Source organism: Triturus cristatus, chromosome 2_1 (assembly GCF_964204655.1).
Source record: "Triturus cristatus chromosome 2_1, aTriCri1.1, whole genome shotgun sequence".
NCBI lineage: Eukaryota > Metazoa > Chordata > Amphibia > Caudata > Salamandridae > Triturus > Triturus cristatus.
Window position 1 is genome coordinate 14,293,535 of NC_140581.1, and position 14,991 is coordinate 14,308,525.

Sequence of the window (14,991 nt, forward strand, 5' to 3'; positions counted from 1 at the left end):
CCCGGAACTCAAGTGAGTCTCTGCGCCGCTGTGTGTGTGTGCTTCGTGCAGCCTGAGACCTTCGTGAGGATTGCCCTGTGACCGTGCACCCGGAACTCAAGTGAGTCTCAGTGACACTGTGTGCGTGTGCCCTGTTGCAGCCTGAGACCTTCGTCATTGCCCTCGGCCAGAACCGGCAACTCCAGAGGAGCTGTGCCACCGGCCCGAGCCTGCCTTTGCGAAGGAGGGACCTCGAACCACCTCCTTCAGGGGGGGGTGAGTTCCACTGCCCAAAATCAACGAAGTCGCATCAGAAGCCCAAGTCGTGAGGAGAGGCGAGGAGAGTGAGGTCGCACCCCCCAGGTAACGCTCAGCGAGCGTGTGTGTGTCGCCGCCTGGGGTGGGGTGTGGGCTCCGAGAGAAACGCTCTCGGCATTTCCCATTCTCGCAGCCCGAGCCTCCACTCAAGCTCGCATCGCGGCCCGTACTTGCCAAGGAGTGGCAGTACCGGGGCCGGAGTGTGGAGCTGCACTTTGTTTTTCACCATACCCGTGTTGGGGGCATATTTTGGCAGAAGCTGATCACGAGTCAGTAAGAGTGGCATAGAGACCGTCCAGAGTAACATGATCGGTGCAGGAGTACATTATTGTTGCATTACGCAATGCATTATTTTTGCATTATGAACTGCCTGATTGTTGCATTACGCAATGCATTATTTCTGCATTACGAACTACATGATTGTTGCATTACGCATTGCATTATTTTTGCATTACAAACTGCTTAATTGTTGCATTACACATTGCATTATTTTTGCATAAAAAACTGCCTGATTGTTGCTTACGAGTTGCATTATTTTGGCATTACGAACTGCCTGATGGTTGCATAACGAACTACATTATTTTGACATTACAAAGTGCCTGATTCTTGCATTACAAACTGCATAGCATTGCATTAGGACTGCATTGGATCATAAAGAATTGCTCATTAATACCGCCAGAACCTACAAGGGCTGGCTGGCCTAATAACCAGCAAGGTGAAATATTACAAATACGCATATGTTGGATTTTTATCGTGTGGTCTCATCGGATATCTTTTTATATAAACATATAATTGTTTTTATGGACCTCGTGTGGAGTCCATTTGTGGTGTCATCATTGAGTTGCTGAGAGCGTGGTTGCAAATACTTTACACATTTGCCTTGAAGATAAGTCTGGTTGCTCATGCCAAGCTACCGAAGGGGTGAGCAGGGGCTAGCTGAGAAGGTGTTCTTCCTTTTCCTGACTTAGAAACAAGGGTCTCTATTTGGACTAAGGTACCTACCTCAACCAACTAGAGAACCCAGTTTTAATAGCCTCTTTCAAGTTAATCGCCACCTTTACCTGGTTATCACCCATATCTGCCTGTCCTACGTCACTGTGACTCATTTTGAATTCCTCAACGAGACCTCGCCTTACTGTCGCCTGCACTGGGAACTTCAGCCCCCAAGAGGCTCTTAGGAGGCACCGATGTGGGTCTGCTGCCCCTGGAGGTGCATGAAAACGACGCGGGGCTCCCGCAGCATGGGACACGCGCGGATGAGCCTGGACAAAGCCCAGGCCAAGGGCGGGCATGTCCACGCCCAGAGGATGCTGGGCTGGCCCCCACTGACATCTGGTTCTGTTTACCTCTAAACGCCATCCACCTATTCTGCCAAACATCCCCAATGGGTAAGAGAAAGGCTACAGATGAGAAACCAGGGGAGGGCATTGTACCCACATTGGATACTTCATGGGCACTAATTGCACTGTCTCATGGGATCGAAATGACTGAGCACTGTCTTTTGTTGGAAGAAGGGAAAAATACTGCATCTAAAAGTTTAGCCCCCTCCTGACTCTAGTAGGGTATCCCCTCACAGTCTTGAACAAGGGGAGGCCCCCATTGCCTCCTCGAGCAGCTCCTCCATGAATACATTAAACTTAGTACCATCTACCCCTATTTCAGGTAACCCACCGGCCCCCAAAAGGAAAAGAACTGCTAGAACTGTGAAGGGCAACCCTGAGGCAACTCCAAACCCAGCTGAGCCGCCCATGCCCACGAATCCGGTGGACTCTATCAGAGTGCAACTATTAGGAGATGAAGCAGTATGGAAAAACTGGAAGGTCTTTAACTTACTCCAGTTTGATTAAAATAGAAGATCGACCTTCTTCCTGGGAAGAGCATGGCAAAAATGGCCTCAATGTTGGGGGTTTACTGCCGCGATCTGGGGACCTGCAAACTCAAACTGGGGGGAACGAGAAAGCAGAAGCTGTTCGAAAACAATCTCAAGCTCATTTAACAGTCTCTAAATCTCAGTGCACAGCAATATGACCAGATGGAATAAGGAGGGTCAAATACCTGGCACTAGTCTGAGTACAAGGGCGCACGCTGTTTCTATGTCTGAGGGGGGTTCAACACAGCGTGTGGAGGGACTGAGAGTTGTCTGACAGTAGATCTAACTACCCCTATGTCATCTGAACTAGGCCAAACCCCTCAAATGGATCAGCCCGTACATACACTCTTAGATCTACCTCCAGCTTCTGCACCACTCATCATTATTCTGGTAAATGTTCCTAGATTAGGAAAAGGCCAAAAAGGATCCACCCAAGAACTTATGGATATATCCCTAAAGTGGTTAACTACCCATATTGGTAGTCACGACCGAAGCTTACATTATCATATCATCATGGCGAGGAGAGTGGGATGGGCGGGCCTCTCATTGAAAGCCCATTTTGGCAATTGCGTAGTAGCAAATTTTAATGATGATGCAATACCCAGGATGGTTTTGGCTAAACCCCGTGAAACTGGTTATCATAGGTCTTGGATTTTCATTACATCATTGGAGTACTTCTATCGCCATCCTCCCGCTAGTAAGCAAAATCTTTGGAGCATTTACCCCATTAGGAGCACAACACGTAATCAAGTAATTAACTGTGCTAAGAGGCATAGTTGGGACTTTTTAGGCCTAGCTATAGGAAATAAATTTGCCCCGCGTACAGACCTGGAGGCATGTGACTACCTAGTGTAGATTCAATCCAGAAAGACATGTGGTGGTAAACTCAGGGAACCCCATGGCTTCCAATCGACAATGTCCTTTTAGACTAAAACCTAAATCAGGGGAGCTTGGCTTGCATGTGAAGGTATCCACCTGGAATTTAGCAGGCACAGCTCCTAAACTGGAAAATCCCTTATGGTTAGTACTGTGGCAGCAGCAGGATCTTTGATGTTTCCAAGAGACGTGGTCTAGGGAAGACATTCATGTAGACGGTTCCTGTTTGTGGCAAACTAATGCCGTACCATCTGCAGCAGGAAGTGCCAAAGGAGGTCTCCTAACTTTAATCTCTAATACATTATCAACTAATCTGTAATACATTATCAATGTAATCTGTAATACATTATCAATGTAATCTGTAATATATTATCAATTAATCTCTAATACATTATCAATGTAATCTCTAATACATTATCAATTAATCTGCAATACATTATCAATGTAATCTCTAATACATTATCAATTAATCTGCTATACATTATCAATGTAATCTGTAATACATTATCAATTAATCTGTAATACATTATCAATGTAATCTCTAATACATTATCAATGTAATCTCTAATACATTATCAATTAATCTGCAATACATTATCAATGTAATCTGTAATACATTATCAATTAATCTGTAATACATTATCAATGTAATCTCTAATACATCATCAATTAATCTCTAATACATTATCAATTAATCTATAATGCCTTATCAATGTAATCTCTAATACATTATCAATTAATCTCTAATACATTATCAATGTAATCTGTAATATATTATCAATTAATCTGTAATACATTATCAATTAAGGTAAAACGAAAACTTAACCCCTAGCCCACAATTCCATTTTTTACTGATTGAGGATGATTTATACCAGGACTGGCTTTTAATACATTTTTATAATAATAATTGTATATACTCACAGTCAGTGATAGGTGCCATAGAATCCGAACTGAATAAACTCATGCAAACCCAGAAGAAGAAAGTGGTCAATTTACTATGGGTAGGAGACTTTCACACGCAGCCGTGTAAACACAAGCTAAATAACACGTGTGCCCTTGTTGATGATCAGGGGGAGCCAATTTACCATTTTGAACATCATGACTACGGCAATAGTCTAAATAGGTTTATCTGTGTGAGGGACCTGGAAATTTGTAATCGGACAGACCCAGATACAGGGGATTACGATATGACCTTTATTCGTAGCGACTATGTGTCGACTATTGATTTCATAATAACACCATCCTCTATTAAGAAAAGGATTGATCAAATTGATACCCAATTCTCCCCGTATAGTGATCATGCCATTAATTTCATTACAATGATACTTGGAGTTCCAAAAAAAAAACTAACGTTAAAAATTGAGCAACCAATATTGGAAAGAAAAAACGGCTTCCAATTAAAATGGGCCCAAGTAAATAAGAAAAAAGTACTTTCGCAAATTGTGACAGAGAACTTGGGGTTGGTTCTAAAATTTTTATATATAGATGTTAATTATGAATTAGCTGCTATTCATTTTAAGAATCTCTTAGAGAAGATTAACTTGGTCTAATTCACGAGCTAACCCAGCCTCAAATCGCTGGTTTGATCAGAAATGCTCCTAAGTATCTAAAAACCTCCACATAGCACTTAAAGAACACCCTAGGGACAGAGACCGGATTAAGTTACTCCGGAACACATACTTAGTGGCTAGAAAACAAGAGAACTGGCATTAAGAGAAGAAGCTTGGGAGAGTCTGGAAAAGGCAGCAACTTTAAATAACAGCAAAGATTTCTGGGGGACGATTAACGCTCCCTTCTTTAAAAATAGGACTGATCCTTCCCTAGATTTACAAGTTGACGAAGACACATGGGTGGCTCACTTCGAACAGATTTTCGCTATCTGCAACACATCTTCCACTCCCTGCGGGCCTACTGACTCGTTTCAGCCAGATAAACTGATAGTCTCAGTTGAGGAGACAAAACTGGCCCTGAGTAAGTGCACTAGGGAGAAGGCACCGTGGCCCTGATGGAGTGCCTATCGAGCTCTCTCTTGAATACCACAATCTATGGGCCCCTTTACTGACAAACATTTTTAATGTCTTAGCAAAAACTACTCCACTAGATTCCTGGAGGACCAGTGTTATTGTTCCCATTCTTAAAAAGGGGCCTAAGTATAATCCCCAGAAATATAGTCTTAAAGCCAGCCGTAGCGGGCTATACCGGCTATTAAAGGCCCGCAGCAGCATTAAAGGCCCGAGACAAAGGCGAGGGACTTTAAGAAGTCAGCGGGACTTTAATAGCCGGTATAGCCCTGCTAGGAAGGGCTATAGGGTATTAGAACATTCTGCCACTAAGGGACAGAATGTTCTAACAAATTAAACAAAGGCTGCAGGGAGCGTGAGGGGATTGAAATCCCCTCAGGCTCCCTGAAGCCTTTGTTCACAGCCACAAAGAAGCATTGGAATGTTGGAGCTCCGGGCTTATACCAGCCATTATAAGCCCGGAGCCTCCATTGTTTTCAATGGAGCTTTCAACTTCCAATGTTCTAATATAGGATAGAGTGTAAGTTCTGCACCCCTCCCCCTTGGACTTGTGGCATAGAGATGTAGGCCTTTACTATAGGATAGAGTGTAAGTTCTGTCCCCTCCTTGGACTTGTGGCATAGAGATGTAGACCTTTACTATAGGATAGAGTGTAAGTTTTGCACCCCTCCCCCTTGGACATGTGGCATGGAGATATAGGCCTTACCTATAGGGTAGAGTGTAAGTTCTGTACCCTCCTTGGACTTGTGACATACAGATGTAGACCTTTACTATAGGATAGAGTGTAAGTTTTGCACCCCTCCCCCTTGGACTTGTGGCATAGAGATGTAGGCCTTACCTATAGGGTAGAGTGTAAGTTCTGTCCCCTCCTTGGACTTGTGACATACAGATGTAGACCTTTACTATAGGATAGAGTGTAAGTTGTGCACCCCTCCCCCTTGGACTTGTGGCATGGAGATATAGGCCTTTACTATAGGATAGAGTGTAAGTTCTGTCCCATCCTTGGACTTGTGGCATACAGATGTAGACCTTTATTATACGATAGAGTGTACGTTCTGTCCCCTCCTTGGACTTGTGGCATAGAGATGTAGGCCTTTACTATAGGATAGAGTGTAAGTTCTGTCCCCTCCTTGGACTTGTGGCATACAGATGTAGACCTTTACTATAGGATAGAGTGTACGTTCTGTCCCCTCCTTGGACTTGTGGTATAGAGATATAGGCCTTTACTGTAGGATAGAGTGTAAGTTCTGTCCCCTCCTTGGACTTGTGGCATAGAGATGTAGACATTTACTATAGGATAGAGTGTAAGTTCTGTCCCCTCACCCTTGGACTTGCGGCATAGAGATGTAGGCCTTTACTATAGGATAGAGTGTAAGTTATGTCCCCTCCTTGGACTTGTGGCATACAGATGTAGACCTTTACTATAGGATAGAGTGTAGGTTCTGCCCACCTCCTTGGACTTGTGGCATAGAGATGTAGGCCTTTACTATAGGATAGAGTGTAAGTTCTGCCCCCTCACCCTTGGACTTGTGGCATAGAGATGTAGGCCTTTACTATAGGATAGAGTGTAAGTTCTGTCCCCTCCTTGCATTTGTGACATAGAGATGTAGGCCTTTGCTATAGGATAGAGTGTACGTTCTGTCCCCTCCTTGGACTTGTGGCATAGAGATGTAGGCCTTTACTATAGGATAGAGTGTAAGTTCTGTCCCCTCCTTGCATTTGTGACATAGAGATGTAGGCCTTTACTATAGGATAGAGTGTAGGTTCTGTCCCCTCCTTGGACTTGTGGCATACAGATGTAGACCTTTACTATAGGATAGAGTGTAAGTTCTGCACCCCTCACCCTTGGACTTGTAGCATAGAGATGTAGGCCTTTACTATAGGATAGAGTGTAAGTTCTACACCCCTCACCCTTGGACTTGTGGCATAGAGATGTAGGCCTTTACTCTAGGCTAGAGTGTACGTTCTGTCCCCTAATTGGACTTGTGGCATAGAAATGTAGACCTTTACCATAGGATAGAGTGTACATTCTGTCCCCTCCTTCGACTTATGGCATATATATGTAGGCCTTTACTATAGGATAGAGTGTAAGTTCTGTCCCCTCCTTGGACTTGTGGCATAGAGATGTAGGCCTTTACTATAGGATAGAGTGTAAGTTCTGTCCCCTCCTTGGACTTGTGGCATACATATGTAGGCCTTTACTATAGGATAGAGTGTAAGTTCTGTCCCCTCACCCTTGGACTTGTGGCATAGAGATGTAGACCTTTACCATAGGATAGAGTGTAAGTTCTGTCCCCTCCTTGGACTTGTGGCATAGAGACGTAGGCCTTTACTATAGGATAGAGTGTAAGTTTTTCCCCCTCACCCTTGAACTTGTGACACAGAGATGTAGACCTTTACCATAGGATAGAGTGTAAGTTATGTCCCCTCCTTGGACTTATGACATAGAGATGTAGGCCTTAACTGTAGGATAGAGTGTAAGTTCTGTCCCCTCTTTGGACTTGTGGCATAGAGATGTAGACCTTTACCATAGGATAGAGTGTAAGGTCTCTCCCCTCCTTGGACTTGTGGCATAGAGATGTAGGTCTTTACTATAGGATAGAGTGTAAGTTCTGCCCCCTCACCCTTGGACTTGTGACACAGAGATGTAGACCTTTACCATAGGATAGAGTGTACGTTCTGTCCCCTCCTTAGACTTGTGACATAGAGATGTAGGCCTTTACTATAGGATAGAGTGTAAGTTCTATGCCCCTCACCCTTGGACTTGGGGCATAGAGATCTAGACCTTTACTATAGGATAGAGTGTAAGTTCTGTCCCCTCACCCTTGAACTTGTGGCATACAGATGTAGGCCTTTACTATAGGATAGAGTGTAGGTTCTATCCCCTCCTTGGACTTGGGGCATACAGATGTAGACCTTTACTATAGGATAGAGTGTAAGTTCTGTCCCCTCCTTGTATTTGTGACATAGAGATGTAGGCCTTTACTATAGGATAGAGTGTAAGTTCTGCCCCCTCACCCTTGGACTTGTGGCATAGAGATGTAGGCCTTTACTATAGGATAGAGTGTAAGTTCTGTCCCCTCCTTTGACTTGTGGCATAAAGACCTAGGCCTTTACTATAGGATAGAGTGTAAGTTCTGTCCCCTCCTTGGACTTGTGGCATAGAGATGTAGACTTTTACTATAGTGTTAGAACTGGGATTTCTGGTTGGCTAAGGCTTGCGCCAAAGTCAGGCAGAAACCACCACTCTAGTCAGGGCAAGGAAGTTACACGCCAAAGATAACCCCTGCTCACCCCCTTGGTAGCTTGGCACGAGCAGACAGGCTTATCCCTGAGGCGATGTGTAAAGCGTTTGCGCGCGCACCCAGCAACAACACCCAAGGCCCACCACAAAGGAAACTCCACACAAGGTATTCTATAAAAATAGCCTTTGTATTATACACAACACATTAGATAAAAACACACACTTTACAATGTGCCAAAAGGCACGGGCAGAATTTACAAGGGATCTGTACAAGGGGACAGGGCCACTTGGGCCACTGTCAGGAATTAGCACTTTTTAGAAGTTAGCACAAAAATATATAAAATTACTGTAGCACAAAAATAATATGTATAGCACACAAACAGTACTTACTGGTATCAGGCAAGTACCACCTACGCAACCCTAACCACCTTAGGAGACTGTCACGCAGGGAACTAGAACCTCACTAGCACCACCTGTACTAGGAGAAAGCAAACAACCACCTAAGTATCACAATACCTGTAGGGGTAATAGAACGTTACACATGATGCATCACATTCAGAGGTGTAGGGAAGGAAAACATATGATGCATAAAAACACATTCAGAGGTGTAAAGCAATGGCACATGACGCATAAAAACACATTCAGAGTTGCAAGGAAAGGAACAATTGCGCAAGAACTCATATGCCACCACCTGTGGCAGTCCCTAGGCCAACTGGCCTTGTCAGGGCTAGGTCGCTCTGTGTTCAAGTCAGGCTGCGCCAGCTGCGCAAACCAAAAAGCGTAAATATCCCAACCTAAACGTTGCAGCTGCCCACTAAGTGCTGGGCAGCTGTAGAACTGAGCATCGGCACCACCAATGTGCCCTGGGACACGTAGGAGCGGCCTGCTGCCTTCCGGGGCCGCTCTACTCACTAAGAAATGCCCCGTAACGTTGGAGTCCCACGCGGGGGACTCGTGAGCCTCGCAGGCTCTCTGACCAAGTCGTGGCCCCGGAGTCCCTTTGGACTCTAACTAAATCTCGCCCCCAACATTGGAGCGTCAGCGCTCTAAGTACTCAGGCCCCCCTTTGAGCTTCACGGGGCTCTAGGAGCACTGCGCCCGCCTTTCGAGGGAGCGTCCGGCGTGCTGAGGCCCACAATGCTGCCCCCACTCACCGGGACTGCTGAAGACCTCGTCAGACCTCCTCGGCTTCTCGCGGCGGCTGCCGGGCTGCACACGGGCCCTCTTCCCTGGCGGTGGGGGCAGGCACCGGCAATGTGCCTCGAGCCCCCCTCCGCTTCACTGGTACCGCGGGACTCTCCGTACGGAGGGGAGTCCCCCGCTGCAGCACACCTCACCTCCCTCGGGGCCTACGCAGGAGCGCGGGGTAGGCTCCCGCCTGCTTCCTGCTTTCCGCCTAGCTTCCGTCGCACGGCCCGCCCCCAGGGGGTGCCTGACTTCCGGTCCGGGCTGCAGCGGTGATTTTCGGCGAGAAGAGCGCAATGTACGGCGGGGTGGGTACCCGCCGTAGGAACTATTCAATAAACGGGGTAGGCACCCGCCAACGAACGCCACCACAATGTCCCAGGCAGGGTGGGCACCTGCCAGGGGACCCCAGGATCAGCGAAGACGGGGCAAACGCCGGGTGGGCACCGGCTTCCTGAAATAAAGCGCTCACAGCGCTATAAAAGCCCAAACAGCGCGCCCAGCGCTATAAAGTCCAAAGAGCGCTCCCAGGCGCTACAAAGCCAAAAATGTCCAGCCACAAAGTCTTTCAAGAGCAGGGGGGCAAAGACTGGGCCCAGAGCCAGCTCACAAGGCCCTCCAGCAGGGAGGCAGTCCCCAGTGGCGGTCTCTCCTGGCGCCCAGCAGCAGCAGGCCCCCCCTCAAGTGGATCCTGCAAGAGAACAAATTGTAAGGGGACACAGCCCGTTTTTTATACAGTAAAAGTCTTTGTCTGAAGGTGCAGGGAAGGGGCGAACCAGTTACAACAGGTTCCTGAGCACTTTGTTTTGCTCAGCCCCTCTCCCTATTCACTAGCAGGGCTAGGGTCATTAGACGCACCACAGGGGCCGGAGCCAGCATTGTGTGGGGAAAGCCCTGTCCTATTCAGGACCCAGGTGCACTCCTCCCCAGCCATCAGCATGCTAACTCCCCATTCACCACTGGGTGACTCCTCCTGACTCTGGGGATTTCCCTAGTCCGTCAAATGACCTCACCAGCCAATCGCCAGACAAGCCACACATTTCATACTGCATGTGAGACCGGCCTCGTGGCGTGGGCCCTCCCGACCAGCAAGTTACCCTACAACCACGCCGAACCTCGTGGACACGGCCTTCCGGCTCCCGTGGGCCAACATCCCGAGGGCCAACCAGATCCCCAACACGCATGCCCGGCCGAGGGAGAATGAAACCCCCCCCAATCCAGACCGAGAGGCGCCGACCCTGTCACACCTCTGGTCTCTCCCCCGAGGGAGGTTTCGATCAACCACCAGGCCCCCGGTGAGCGGGCGCCTCGCCTGCTGGGTGTCTGGAGTCCCTCCCAGACCCACCTGAACAGATCAAAGGGCCGAGCGACAGGAAACCCCGTCACACCGCCCCCCCAGGCACCAGACCCCTCTCCGCGAGGACTCCGGACTTCAAAGAGGAGGGGGAGTATAACAAGGGGTGCTGAAGGGACGGGAGCAGAGAAGACCTGAACTGACGAGAGCCTGCTGACCTGGTCGCGGCTCGATCGCTCACCGAACAGAAGAACGCTACCCGAACTCTGAACCACCTGAGCCCTGCGGACGCTGTCGCGGCTCCCCGAACTCTGAACCATCTGAGCCCTGCTGACGCTGTCGCGGCTCCCCGAACTCTGAACCATCTGAGCCCTGCTGACGCCGTCGCGGCTCCCCGAATTCTGAACCATCTGAGCCCTGCTGACGCCGTCGCGGCTCCCTGAACTACGACCCTCCGGTGCCTGCTGAGTGACTCGCGGCCCGCTCCTCCAAGAGAATCGGCAGAGATTGCCGAGAGAAGCAACATCCCCTCGGCTCGAGGATTGAGAGCTGTGCGCCGGATACCTCGCAGAGACACTGATTCAAAGACTGTCCCGCTACCCTTTCCCTCCTCACGAGATCGCAGCCGCTTGTGGCATTAATTCTGCACCTGCCTGCCGGATCATAAAGATCCCTGACAACCACCGATAAAAGCATATTATCTTACAACGAATTACTGTGTGGTGTCCCTCTATCCGAAGAGAGAGTAAGCGCAGCGTGTGCGATCCTAGGTACGAGACCCTTCCAGGAAGGGCCTCCCTGCTCTTGCTCGGCCTAACTCTGGGTAAGGTGGGCCTCCGGGTGGTCGGGAACGCATTCCGCAGCCTCCCCGGGGAACGCCTTCCAACATTTGGTGGCAGGCGACGGGATCCGAGCCAACACCTAGAGATCGTGCATTAGACGGCTTACGCACTACCAAGAAGAAATGGAAGGAGAAACTTCCCTAGGTGCCGCAGGCACCAACCCGAGCACGGCATTCCAAAAGGACCAGTTAGAATCTTATACGCACCGAGAACTGAAACAATTTTGCAAAGACTTTGGAATCGCTACCACCGGACTAAGCACGAAAGAGGACTTCCAGGGGGCATTAAAAACCTGGGTCGAGGCGGGAACTCCCCGGACACAAACAGAAGGAGAGCCTCCCAACAAACCACGAAGCACCCCGGGGAGGAACGGCGCCCCCGAGGGGGGCCTATCCCCAGAGGAACTAGCAGACCGAGAAAGAGGTCGCAACCACGAACTAGAACTAGCAAAATTAAAAAACGAAGGAGAGCTAAAACTGGCTGAAAAAAAACTGGCGGTGGAACAGTTACGCCTACAAGGAGAAGTAGAGGACAAGAAACGACAGAGAGAACACGAAGAAAGAAAACTCCAACTAGAACACGAACGTAGCCTAAAAGAAATCGAGCTCAAGGCTAAGAAGGCGGAGGCCCGACCCTCGGAAACCCAACCCATCTCCTCCACCGTGGAACCAAAGGTCCACATCCCCAAAGATGTGGTGAAAGAATACTATAAGAACGACGAGATTCAGCAATGGTTCAAGGCCTACGAAGTCGCCATGACCTCCCACCGAGTCCCGCAGAAAGACTGGGGGGCTGGGCTGTGGGGCCGGTTCCTGAGCGAGGGGAGAGATACCCTGCTGGACCTGCCCTCCACGGTGATGAACTCCTACAGTCACATGAAAGAGGCCCTGGTAGCCAGATATGGGCTCACCCCTGAAATGTACCGGCAACGGTTTAGAGACTGCATAAAGATACCCGGTACCACCTGGATGAAGTACTTGAACTTTTACAGCCGGGCCTTGGACGGATGGATCAAGGGTGGATCAAGGGCAGCAAGGTCTCCACCTTTGAGGAGCTGTTCGACCTAATCGCATGGGAACACTTGTCCGCTAATTGCTTCGTAGAGCTGCGCCAGCACCTCCTGGACAGCAAACTCACAGACCCTCGAAAACTGGCCGTCGAGGCTGACCGGTGGGTGAACACCCGGGCCTCCCGGGGCCCCGTGGGAGACTACGGTCTGAGATTGAGAGCTGTGCGCCGGATACCTCGCAGAGACACTGATTCAAAGACTGTCCCGCTACCCTTTCCCTCCTCACGAGATCGCAGCCGCTTGTGGCAATAATTCTGCACCTGCCTGCCGGATCATAAAGATCCCTGACAACCACCGATAAAAGCATATTATCTTACAACGAATTACTGTGTGGTGTCCCTCTATCCGAAGAGAGAGTAAGCGCAGCGTGTGCGATCCTAGGTACGAGACCCTTCCAGGAAGGGCCTCCCTGCTCTTGCTCGGCCTAACTCTGGGTAAGGTGGGCCTCCGGGTGGTCGGGAACGCATTCCGCAGCCTCCCCGGGGAACGCCTTCCAACACTGCACACTGAAGTGCCCACTTCTAGAAGTGGCACTTCCACACTAGGTTCATGCACGCCGCACAGATCATCGCGCAGCATTCACTCACACGAGTCCGCACATACCAAACTCGGGCCTGCACACCCCACGCGTCAGGAACTACCAGGACACATACATTCCCCCATGCATTCCTATGGGAGGGCAGGCCAACCTCACAACACGCACGCACTTTACCCTCGGACACAGCGGTAAAGTGCGCAGAAACCAAAAACCATTACACCAAGTCACCAATAAAAAGCAAAAAGTCTCGGGGGGGAGCCTGCCAGAAGGGCCAAGTCCAACATATAGTATAGAGTGTAAGTTCTGCCCCCTCACCCTTGGACGTGTGGCATAGATATGTAGGCCTTTACTACAGGTTAGAGTGTAAGTTCTGCCCCCCTTGGACTTTTGACAGAGATTTACTGCTTCACTTTAGGATAAAGAGTAGGAGAATGGACTTTGACACACCCTCCTTGGCCTTGTGATATATGATGTTCAGCTAAGTTGCATGGTATCCTATAGAGATCAAAGTGTGACCTGCTTCATTGACCTTGTGACATATCATATAGAACGGCAGAGCTTTACTATAGGAATCTGTTGACCACATCTCCTTCTGTGTGCTGTAGGATTCAGAGCTGTGAACATTTCTATTGGTGGGTGACCCATGGTTTGAGGTTCAAAGTCTGTCAGGTGTCTGCTTCTGTAGCAGGCTGCTGGTGGATGTTGAATTCTCTCCTGCAGGGGTAAAGGCAGTGCTCATGTGCTTTAGGAGACAACTGCAGAACACATCTTCCCTCTTCAACAACCCACCAGAGCACATCCTTGACGCCAGACTGCTAGCGCTAACATCTCTGTCTTCCCTTCTCCACAGGTGACATGCTTGCTATCATCTTCGGGGTGCTCTTCGCCGTCACAGCTGTGGCCTTCTTCGTCTACGTAAGAAAACAACAGAGTAAGAACAGGAGGTGAGGATGCATGTATAGAGCCCTGATGAACATCCCTTCTGTGGAGTCAGTCACCCCAATACTCACCAAGGACACCAGTGAAATGTTAAAGTCTGTGAGATGTTCAAGGTCCTACTTCTCAGGATGGTCCAATGAAGAACTAAGGGGCATATCAACAACAACCGGCGATAATTATCTCTAAGCGCACTTAGCACTAGGATAATTATCGCCGGCTAGCGTGAATTTTTATCGCTGAGATAGCGCGCTATTAGCAACGCTTATCTCAATAGCGATAAAAATCCTCACGCTAACAGGCTAACGTGAGATTATCGCTGGAAACCCAGCGATAATCTCACGTTACCTTGTTGATAGGGACAGACAAACTTATCCATGATATCCTCCTTCCATAGGATATCATGGCTAAGTCAGAAAAATACCAGACGTAAAAAAGCAGCGTTAACCGAGGTTAGCTCTGCTTTTTTTGTCTCTAACAGGGTTAGCGACATTCTTGATAATAGGAGAAATGTCGCTTAGCGACATTTCTCCTATTATTGTACTCTGGAATGCCCCCTTTGCATCTCATTAGAGATGCAAGGGGAAGCGTAGAGTAAAAGGGTGCTAACATGCAAATTTGCATGTTAGCACCCTGTTGTTGATAGGGTGCTAGTTTTATCTCTGCTTTTTTGGCTTTTAAAGCCAAAAAAGCAGAGATAAAGCCCTTGTTGATATGCCCCTAAGATCTCAGAGAGGGCTTCACATGGCAGTGATGGATATAAGCAAAGATGCAGGAGCCTGGGGGTGTCTGGAGGGAAGGAGAGGGGTGGATGAAGAA

At 48.7% G+C, this 14,991-nt stretch overlaps 1 protein-coding gene across 2 annotated transcripts in view; it reads left to right on the forward strand.

Annotated features, from left to right (window-relative positions):
• LOC146863617 (carbonic anhydrase 9-like) overlaps positions 1–14,991 on the forward strand; it is an 891,039-nt gene that overhangs the window by 837,761 nt on the left and 38,287 nt on the right. For both annotated transcript variants that reach the window (XM_085627646.1, XM_085627648.1), the window contains one exon: positions 14,087–14,180. In XM_085627646.1, coding sequence (XP_085483772.1) covers positions 14,087–14,180 — 94 coding nt within the window. The remainder of the gene's footprint in view (positions 1–14,086; positions 14,181–14,991) is intronic.